This window comes from Elgaria multicarinata, chromosome 4 (genome assembly GCF_023053635.1).
Source record: "Elgaria multicarinata webbii isolate HBS135686 ecotype San Diego chromosome 4, rElgMul1.1.pri, whole genome shotgun sequence".
NCBI lineage: Eukaryota > Metazoa > Chordata > Lepidosauria > Squamata > Anguidae > Elgaria > Elgaria multicarinata.
Window position 1 is genome coordinate 132,354,461 of NC_086174.1, and position 11,203 is coordinate 132,365,663.

Sequence of the window (11,203 nt, forward strand, 5' to 3'; positions counted from 1 at the left end):
TCCTCCTCCTTGCCCTTTTATCCTCACAACAACCCTGTGAGGTAGGTTAGGATGAGAGTCATTGACTGGGCCGAAGTCATTCCGTGAGCTTCATGGTTGAGTGGGGACTAGAACCTGGATCTCCCAAGTCCCAGTCCAATACCCTAACCACTATACCACACCGGCTCTAGATGGAGCTGGAACTCCCAATGTGTACCCCAACTCTCTCTCCCACACACATTCACCCCACTTCGACAGACACACCATTCACACACCCCTTCCTAGCACTCTGCTTCCTAGCAGGGGACCATGAAAGCAGGCTTATCAGGAAAGGCAAAGTGGGAGTGAAGCAGACTGGTGTTGTGGCCATGAGGTGCACTCCTTCAGAGTGTGGCTGCAGGGAACTGCTTCTCAAATTCATTTTCATACCATTGTTGTCTTAAAATAAAAATATGAATATTCGTGTTCCTTCCTAGCCCTCAATTCTGCTCCCAGTTTGGTGCTGGTGTGCCAACAACAGAGTAGGTTTGAGAGCTACCTTTTCAATCATTTGATAGACTTTCTGTAAGAAAAAGAGTCTCTATCTCCAATTCTAAATATACTAGAGAAGGTGTACGTCTGAGTAAAAATGCTTAGGGTTGCACTCTAAGCTATTCTTCACACGGACCTGGTTTGCATGTCACAGCAGCAATTCCTGGGTTGTATAATCTAGGAGTTCCTGGGGAGGAGTGGAGAGTGAGTAATTTCCATTTTCGATTATCAGTCCTTTCTGGAGGAGGGGAGGAACAGTTGTGACATCTGAATCCATAAACTGGTTTGTTTCATGGGTTCAACAACCCAGAATTAACCCAACAATTGCCCCTGTTTGTTGTTGGGTTATTATGTTCTTCATGGTTTTAATTTTTGTGAACCGCCCAGAGAGCTTCAGCTATTGGGCGGTATAAAAATGTAATAAATAAATTTTTTTTTGAAAAAAGGTTCTTAAATAAGTAGGGAAAATGTTGATAGTCTCTAATACCAGCTTTTATTAAAGTACTTTAAAAAGAGATGTCCCTATAAACAATAAGATCGATAAACCCTGTCATTTACATCACTATCACACAGCATAAATCATATAGCACACCTAAGAGACTGTAAGGCCCAATCTACTGACCATCAGTAAGTTAAGTAAAATACACCTTTGTTGTCTTTCAGGTTTGATATTAAAGTATACAGACCTAGTTCTAAATAATGCACTGGGAATATAGTCAGACCTACAAAATGAAAGAAGGACCATCTACATCCCATTTCAAGCAATAAAAACATTATTGATTTTATTCTGGATTGTATTCTATTGACCTTTCCTGCAGTCCTACTGGGTATGCACAGGAGACAACAGACTGCATTATTGGATACACACAAAAGCTTAAAGATTGTCTGCAATTTCTGCACTAGGCACCCTTTTTCTACCAACACAACAGTATATACCCTGTATTGTGGTATTCCCATGGTGCTATAAAGCAAGGGTGGGCAGGAAGCAGAACTCCAGCTGTTTTGGACTTCAACTCCCAGCATTTCTGACCATTCATCATGCTGGCAGGGGCTTCTGGGAGTTGAAGTCCAAAACGTCTGAAGATGTATCTTCTGCGCACCCCTACTATAGAACACAGAGAACGATTTTAGTAGCAGATGCTAATGTTTTCTAACATTTTAAAAAGCCCAAGTTAGAAAGGTTAACAAAGAATAAATATGTTTAGGAGAATATATACCTCTATATATTCCAAAAATGTGTGCGTAATAAAAAAATATCCCCTCTAAAAATAGATCAAAAACCTGGTGGGGGTGGGGTCACACTTAAAATATAATCTTGATACAAGTCCAAGTATGGAAATGTCAGACTTAACTGCACATTCAAGGCTGAGTCAAAAGGAACTAATTTTTGGCAGGGCTGTCTTTCAGTTTGGATTTGTGGTACTTCTGCCCAATGCCATATGGCACATGTGCAGCAATTGTACCCAGCTGCCGTGCTCCCTCTATGTGAAACATCTGATCATCAAAGAAGATGTGAGGTCTGATCTTGGCCAAGACTGGCCCCTTGGGTGCCCCAGCGAGGAAGAGGGCTTCATCAATCTGCACTCCCCAGCTGCGCAGAGTCTTCAGCACTCTGGCTCCAGAACTGGCAGCACTTCTGGCTGTCACCAGATAAGTCCTGATTGGCGAATCCAGTCGTTCGTTCTTTACATAGAACTTCTTCTGGAGCCTTCCAAGATCTTCCAGGAAACCTTTCAAAGGACCCTAAAAACACAAAATATCAGAAACACATTGAGCATATGGAGGCTGGTGAGTCAGAAGAGAACTATGAGGGTTGTTTAAAAGCCTAAAATAAGAGAGAAGGAAACTTAACCAGAGGAAAGGTCCATCTTGCTGTTTACACCAGGGGAGGGCAGAAAGTAGATAAGGATCTACTTGTATATCTCTGGGTGATTTGCAGTAGATCAGCAAGGGCTTTTGACTCCCAACTGTCAGGGGATAAAATCAATTAAAAAGAAGCCCACCCCCACTAATCTAAATTTCATTGACGAAAAGGAATGCTAGGGATGGGGATGGGACAGGGCTGAATTTCTGTATGAAAGGAATTGTGAGCTTGATTCTGGCATTGATCACAAATTCCTTAGCTAAGCGTGTTCTCAGAGGCCCTCAATTCTGATTGTACATCCACCCACCTGAACCAGTATTTTGCCAATGGCTCTGACTGATGGGCCTCAAATCTCTAGTAACCCACCCCCGTCAAACAAAGTAGATCTCTCTAGCCTGATGTCTGCCCATTCCTGTTCTACAACAGCAGATAGGGATTCTGAAAGTGTTCTCACACTTAATAGGATTATGGTGCAATCCTATGCATGTATGGACAGAAAAAAGTCCTACTACTCCCAGCATGCTCAAGGCCTTACAACTGCCAGCAACTCTGTCTAAACGTGCACAGGATTGCACCTTTAATTTCTTTACCTTTTCGCCCAGTCTTGTTTCAACATTTTGGGGTGGAATGCAACATTTAAAAACAACAACAAAAGCATGTTATTATACTTCTAAGTCAATGCACTTCTGAAATACAAAATTAAACATGAGTTTCACCCCTGATGTTTACAGAAAGAGGCAGAACAACTGTTTACCACTGATCTAACACCTGATCTATTGTATGCATAAGGACTCCAATACACCAATGGGTTTCTGTGGCCTGCAAAGGATTCATAATTAATTATTTCTTCCGATGAAATGAAGAGAGAATGCAGGAGCTCTCTCTGAATACTGGACCACCTCTGTATCCAGATCATTAGTCTGCAGAGTACAGGGCAAGAAGTAAAGAGCAAGGAGCCATGGGTTTATATTATGTGACAGGTAGGTTTACATTAAACATCAGAGAAAAGAAAGCCTGCTAATTATAAGACCTTTCTTGTTTCCTCCCTGGGGACTGAAAATGTGGACAGTCATCTAGCAGGGAGGGTATCATGGTATGAAGTTGGGCTTCAACCTCCAACACCCCCCAGTGGTTTCTGTTTTAAGATGCTACGATTGTTCCACAGGTGTTTCAACTCTTCTTCAGCGCTTCTGAAAACTGATCAAGCAACATTATATTTTTGTTGAGCATGACAACATTCATCATGGGAGCAACGAAAAACACAAAAGTTGGCCACCATACCTGTGCCAGAGGCTTATTCTCGTTTATCCGCTCATGCTCAAAAAATGTATCCAGGCCATGTTCCTTCACAATTATTTCGGACTCATCAGAAAACAGAACAGCATCCCCGTCAAAGGCCACTCGGAGCTGTTTATCATCATACGGAACATTTTTATTCCCTGAAAACAATGTAGCAGCAGCAATTCCTGCAAAAATATAGGAGCAACTATTAATCTTGTATCCTATGTAAGAGAAGGGCCAGCATGCATAGGATGCTGATTGCGCTGCAGTAGAGTGTTGGCGCTTCATTAATCAACCCTGGGAATGAGCAGACGCACTACTTTCTGTTTGTTTGGGGTTGCTTTAACAACCACCACCCAACCATTGTGCTAGCTGTGATCCTGCTGGCACATCAGCAGCATAGGATGCTCCCTATTATCTGTATTTTGTATAAATTGTGTTCCAGCTCCAGTTCCAGCCTCTAGGAATATTGATCTTTCTGCCTTGAACATGCTTGAAACAAGATAGAAATAATCGAAATATATACATTTTATTTCACCTTTCTAGGTTGGGTTTTTTAGCCCCAGCCCTCTGAATGTAACTCCATTTTGGCTTCTTGGCCCTTCAAGTCTTCTCCTTGCTTTGATTCTGAGGTAGCAGACCTCCTTACGTAAGTCCTGACTGCAGGCTGTTCTCCAGTTTAGACATATTCTGCCATCCTCATTTCCCATTCTAAGTTTTGCAATCAAGAATAAGTTATGCAAATGGAAAGTTTTCCATATCTCTACATTTTGTGCATAATTATTCTGTTTCCAAGATTTGGAGTTCTGATAGAACTAAGAAGGGCCCCTCTTACGCACTTTTGAACAACACCAGAACCCTAACAATACTTGGAAGATTCAGTGGAATGAATGAAACTCACTTCCAAATAAGGGTGCAATCCTATGTATGTTTAGATAGAAAAAAGTCCTAGAACTTCCAGCATGCTCCAAGCAGCCGTAGGGCTTTTGTCTGTCTAAACATGCATAGGATTGCACCTTAAATGTATTTAGGATCAGCCTGTTATCAACAACCTCAATGAAGCCAGAGAATGCTTTGGAGCACTTTGGATACTTACAGCTGACCTATATATACACTGTAGATTATACATGTAGTTAATCAGTACTTTGGTTAGCACTCTATGATTGAAATAAGGGAAACCCCCAATCCAAACCTGCTTCGATGGCTTCCTGAACCTTTTCAGAGTCAGCAGAGAGGTACAAATTGGTCAGGTATGCTTTCAGGTAGCCGATAGGACTCTTTCCTCCAGTCATACAGAACCGTTCAATTAACAAACCTGGCATTGGATAAGAAAAATTCTCAGACCCAGCTGATGCACAGACACACACAGTTTCGTGCAATACACTTATGCGGTCGCTGTGTCAGTTCAATGGGGACACCTTCCACGCACCATACAGGTGTGTGACATCACAGTTCTGGCTTTGCATGGACAATCTCAGAGCTTGATAAAACTACTGAGGTAGAGCCAATAATAGTTTCTGTCTCAGGAAAGCCACAAAACCCATTTGTTAAATTCAACTTCCATCCAAATTATACATTTGGGCAAAGACAGCTACATCATGACAATGGCTCTTCCTTGCGAAGGATTCTTGTATAGGAACCTGTACCACCATGCTGCATTCTACCCTGGTGTTTAACCCCTTCCCGAAAGTCTCCTCTTTTCCCCCTCTAACTAACCTAATCTCCCTCTAGATCAGGAGTCCACAACTCTTTTCGGTCGGTGGGCACATCAGAATATTGAGAGTAAGTTGTGGGTGCTCTCACAAAACAGCTCCCAAAATGGCTGCCACATTCTGTCACAAAACACCCATTTTCCAAAGGGCACACTGGTGAGATGAAAAGAAAAGTAACTTGCCCAAGAACCTAAGTACAAGGCTGAGATTGGGGCTGAACTCCCAAACACAAACCCACTCTTTTGAACCCACAGTTTAGTGCACTAACACCCATTTCACAGGAGGCAAACTGATGACGCTCGGAAACAAATAACTTGGCCAAGAAACTGAGTACAAGGCAGAGGTGTCCCAAATACCAAATCACATATTTACCCCCAGAAAGCACAATTTTACATACAGCAAACTGGCAATGCTCAGAGAAATGAACATGCACCAGGCAAAACACGAACACAGAACACGGGCAAAGCCACCTGGATGCTTCCTAACTCCCTTCCAGCTTATCTTTTTCTTTTTTCTGGGTGGCTGGGTACACTTCAAAATGAAGTGCTGGCTTCAGCCGCCCACCATTTTAATTTTCTAAGAATGTCCGGGTCAGAGGCATTCTTGGAAATAATGTTTTCACTGGAGCGTGGCACTTTGCCTGTATTTTAGCCAGAGCACCAGACGTTTCACAACAATAAACTTCAGTACCTTACAGCAGGGGTGGGCAGAAGGTAGGTCTCCAGATGACTAGGACTTCTACTCCCAGAAGCCATTGCCAGCATGACCAATGGTCAGGAATGCTGGACCTTGGAGTCCCAAACTGCTAGAGATCTACCTTCTGCCCATCCCTGCCTTACAGACCTCTGCCACTCCAGTTATGGCAGCATCCTGTATCTGGAAACCAAACCTTGTTCATGGCACAACTTGCTGGCCTACTTCTACTTTGAAGCAGTGAATAAATTTAACCCCAAAGAACTATATGAAGAAAGAGAACATGTTAGACATTAAATGCTAAACTAAGTTTGTCCATTATACCAAGCGAATCTGGTGCAAGGAAATTCTCTCCCCTTAAATGTATTTTTAAAACTCTAAGCAAGAGAGGGGAACTTGTGACCTGCCAGATGCTTTGGCCTGGAATTCCCATCAGCCCTCACTCCAAGCTCTGCTGGCTAGAGCTGATGGGAGCTGAAGGCCAAAACATCTGGAGGTCCACAAGCTGCCCACCCTTGCACTAAAGGAGCTATCTAAGCCACCTTGTGTTGCCTTTGTTAAAAAAAAGTGGGTATAAATCAATAAAATATAAAGAGAGAGGGTGGGGGGATGTAGCAGCAGCAGTGTCAAATGTACAGAAATGTGTACCTCACACTCACCATAATGATTGATGCTGTTGATAAGTCTCACCCCTACTTGGGCATGGTTATTAGTCATGAGGACTATATCAAACAGGTCTTCGTCATTGGGATACAGCTCACGAAGCCGAGCATTGACCTGCTCCAGTGCCTTTGGGTAGCAAACATACGAGTGAGTGCGTGCATTAGCTCCATTATCTGTTTTCATCAGGAGATCTGATCAGGACATGTGGGGCTCTGCCTAGAAGAAGAATGCACTTGCCAGCCTGACTTGCAGAACGTGTTCTACTGATTCCATGTCTTGACCTCTCAAAGGGGACCGCCAGGGCTTGTTGCGTAAGAAACAGGCACAAAATTCACCTTCTAATAACTATAGAATGTGCATTCTACAGTTCAGTCTTTCAACTAAAATGTGTAAGATTGGATATGCATTGTAAGCATGGCCTTAGTAATGCCTTACCAGCACACCAAATGTTCCTCCGATGAGCAACTATTATTTCTGGGGTGGGGGTGGGGGTCCTTCCGAGCAAGCACACAGTAAACACCACTGCATGTACATTTTGAAGAAATGAACAAAATAGAAATGTTTAGACAAGTCTTCCCCAACCTGGTACCCTGCAGATGCTTTGGCCTACAACTCCCATTATCCCAGCAACTGGCTATGCTGGCTGATGCTGGTGGGAATTGTAGTTTAAAACACCTAGAGGACACCAGGTGGGGGAAGCAGAGAACTTAAACAGCTTTCAATCTTCCTTTCAGAAGAGAGGAACATAGGGAGCTACCTTATATCAAGTCCATCTAGCTCATTACTGCCTAAACCAGGGGTGCAGAACGTCCGGCCCACATGGCTCCCCAATTTGGTCCATGGAGTCAGGGATTCCTCCAGGAGTGGGGCTTCCATCCAAACCCCCCTAGAGGAATCCAAACTATCACCTCCAATCTCAGATTGAATATTACAGCAGGAATGTGGGTAGTGCGGGACTGGCAATGCTGGCAGGATTTTTGTGAGAGTTATAGTCCAACACATATAGAAGGCACCAGGCTGAGGAAGGCTGATATAGGGTGTTACTCGCAGATGCTGACCTATTTGAATTTATTTCTTTATTTCATTTATATTCCACAGCTCCTCCAAGGAGCTCAGTGTAGCTTACAAGGTTCTCCCCTCCCTTTTCATCATCACAACAATCCTGTGAGGTAGATACAGCAACTGGGCTAAAGTCTCATAGTGGACTTCATAGCTGAGTGAGTATTTGAACCTCAATCTTCCAAGTTTTAGTCCAATGCTTTAATTGCTACACTGTGCATTGGTTCCCCTTTATTTAAGTTCTGTTGAAATCCATGAGACCCTGATCTAGGTCATATGATAGTTTTATAGTGTTTGATCCTGTACATGGTTTTTAAATCTATACTAATTCAGCTCAGAAAGAGGAGTCTAGTTCTTGTAGGTTGAAAGAGAATAGTTTTCCCCCACTCCAGAGTTGAAAGCAACTGCTTATGTGCATACAGTCGTCCCATTTTCAATTCAGGTGACCCAAGTTTGCTGGTTTGGACATAGTTTCAAAAAGCCTGCAAGCCCTGTTAAACCAAAGGTCATGGTGGGACAAAAGCACTCTGTGTGTGTACATCATAGGAATTAATGCCTCTCCAAATTATTACTTGAAGTTCGCCTAACAATTATTACCCCTTTGTAACCCTAGCTTGTTTGAACATGAAAATCAAGATGCCGAACCTAGCGATTTAAAAAGTATTCGCTGTAGCAGTGTAGCAGAAACCATCTCGCAGGGTATTCATTTAACGTTCTGCCTCCTCACTTAATGTGGCCTGGAGCACTCAGTGTCCTCTCTAGAGATGTTGCTTTCAGGAAAGCTCTCCACTCAGCAGAGAATCCCAGAAACTATCTTTAATGCATTGAGTATGTGTGCATCTGACAGTGAGATTATGTAACGTACAGTTGAATTATTTACCAGCTGCCTTGGGTGGAGGCCAAAGCAGGCAAAGGCATGGTGAAAAGCCCCACCGAAGTGATCTTCTTAAGAGGAAGCGAGTTTACCTTCACCAAAGAAAACGCCGGTCCAGGCTTCAGGGTGACGTTCTCATTTGCCTGTTGATACTCCACATACTTCTCCACACCTTGCTCTTCATAGATCTTCCTCTCTTCCACCATATCAAAGAGGGCCCGGGAGGAGACAGCAACGGTGATGGCATTTTGGGGTTTGGGCTGCGCGTGTGAGTGAGTAAGAGAGAGACGGTTAATGTTAAATAGCGATGATGCTGGCAGGCGAGGAAAGAAGGTGAAAGAGGATGAGGATTAATTTTTTGTGAACCGCCCAGAGAGCTTCGGCTATTGGGCAGTATAGAAATGTAATAAATAAATAAATAAATAAATAAATAAATAAATAAGAGGGGCTAGGAAATGACAGTAGAGGAGTCTGTGCAAGAGAGGTGGCAGCTTTTACGCGTGGGGGGAAGATCGCGAGGGGCGCAGTCGGCGCAAAGGGAACTTGGAGGCGGGGAGGAGGAGGAGTGCCGAAGAGGAGAAAGGCGCAGCCATTTAGGGCATGGCGGGGAGGAACTCGGGCAACGCTTGCTCAGCGCACTTCCTCGCGAGCAAGCCCCTCGTGAGAAAGCCCGCCCCCGCCTACTCACGGGCCGGGGTCTCTTGGTCGTGGTGAGGCTCTCGTAGGCAGCCTTCGCCGCTTCCCAGTCCTGCTCCGCTCCGTCGACATCCTCTGGGAACAGGTCCATTTTGCCGCGGCCGGAGGAGGAGGAGGAGGAGGAAGAGGAGGCGGGCTTGTTCTTCTTGGGCTCGCCTTGGTCCGGGCTGGAGCCGCTCATGCTCGGGGCCAGGCGGGGAAGCCGGAGCTCTGCGGCGCAGGCCGGCCAAAGGGCACCCCAAGAGCAGGGAGGCTAAGCGCCGGGCTCCAGCTCCAGACGGGGGGAAGTGATCTGCCCGGTCCGGCCTCGGGCGCCTCCGTTCCTCTTTGGCTCGGCGCTGCCGGTGATGCTTCCCTCCGCCACACCCTTTGCCTTCAGGCGGGGCGGAAGGCGGGGGTGGCAGCACTGCTGGCTACGCCTCACCCGCGCTAGGCTGCGGCCCTGGGGCCTTCGCCCTGCGAGTAGACCGGGTTGATCAGGTCGGGCAGCAATCCTGGACGGAGTGAGGCGCGCCTCCCCTTGATTTCGAAGCCCTTCTTCCGCTCGCCTAAATCTAGAGCGGTGTGTTGGACTACAACTCCCATTATCCCTAGCCGGGAGGGGAAGGTTGCCCTAAAGCAGGGGTGCAGCAATCCTGGACGGAGTGAAGCGCGCCTCCGCTTGATTTCGAAGCCCTTCTTCCGCTCGCTTAAATCTAGAGCGGTGTGTTGGACTACAACTCCCATCATCTCTAGGTGGGAGGGGAAGGTTGTCCTAAAGCAGGGGTGCACAACCAGCGGCCTCTGGGCACCGTATCTGACCCATCAAGGCCTCTACTGTAGCTCCCCATGTCGCCTTTCAGGATACAAATCCAAGTCTGCTTACATGCATAAAAATAAGAACATCACAGTAAACAATATTAAAGATAAACAAATCAATAAATCGGAAGGCTCCTTCCCACAGGGCTGCTGGTGGAAGATCTGCAGCTTAGTGATAGAGCCCCTGCTTTGCAGGCAGAAGGTCCCCGGTTCAATCCTGGGCTTCTCTAGGTAGGGCTGGGAGATTCCGGCCTGAAACCCTGGGGAGCCTCTGCCAGAGTGTGGGCAAGATGGACCTATGGTCTGACTGTATAGGGCAGCTTCCCATGTAACCATGGCTCTGGTGGCAGGGAGAATCCAGCTGAAAGAGGAACAAGTGTCTGGCTTTATTCTCCTCTCCCTCCTGGAATCCTTCCCACAGGACAGTTGATGCTTAAGGTCTCTGTGAGGGGTGGAGTGGGGAGTTCAGTTTGGGTATGCTCTTCTTTGCCTGCCTCTTTCCCTCTCCTGGAATTCCGTGTGTGTGTGTGTGTGTGTGTGTACACACACGTATGTGCACGTATGTGCAGCCCCTCACCCCAAGCCAGTGTCACACAAGGCCCTTGGGGCTAAAAGGGTTGTGCACCCTTGTTCTAATGCTTAGGGCTGTGTAAGTGGCACCTTACCCCACACAAATAGGATCAAGCTAGAAATGTCTTTTTTAAAAAAAAGAGAAAGAAAAGCTACGCTGCACAATCCCATACATGTCTACTCAGAAGTCACATTGAGTTCAATGAATCTTAACCCCAGGTAAATGGGTATAGGGTTGCAGCCTTGAGGGCACAAGCTTGTCTGGAGGCCATGGCCTCTGACCTCGAATCCTGCCCTTCTCCCTTGCTCTTTATCTTTCGGGTTATTATCTCCCAGGCTGATCCATGTCTCCCAAGTATAGGGAGGATTACTGCCGCCATCTCTTTGTTATGCCACCAATGCGCACTCCAAAAAGTAACAAATAAAAAAGACTAATCCAGTTTCCAATCTAACTGGGACTGTAAAAAACACCGAAGAGTCTTG

At 45.6% G+C, this 11,203-nt stretch overlaps 1 protein-coding gene across 1 annotated transcript; it reads right to left on the reverse strand.

Annotated features, from left to right (window-relative positions):
- Nucleotides 1-1,002: 1,002 nt before the first annotated feature.
- Nucleotides 1,003-9,569, reverse strand: NT5C1B (5'-nucleotidase, cytosolic IB). The gene is made up of 6 exons (XM_063125194.1): nt 9,345-9,569; nt 8,749-8,916; nt 6,720-6,849; nt 4,848-4,970; nt 3,656-3,840; nt 1,003-2,253 (listed from the first exon to the last, which is right to left on the reverse strand). Exons 1-6 carry the CDS (start codon nt 9,531-9,533, stop codon nt 1,891-1,893), a joined length of 1,158 nt encoding a protein of 385 aa, XP_062981264.1. The 5' UTR covers nt 9,534-9,569; the 3' UTR covers nt 1,003-1,890.
- Between the last annotated feature and the right edge of the window lie 1,634 nt (nt 9,570-11,203).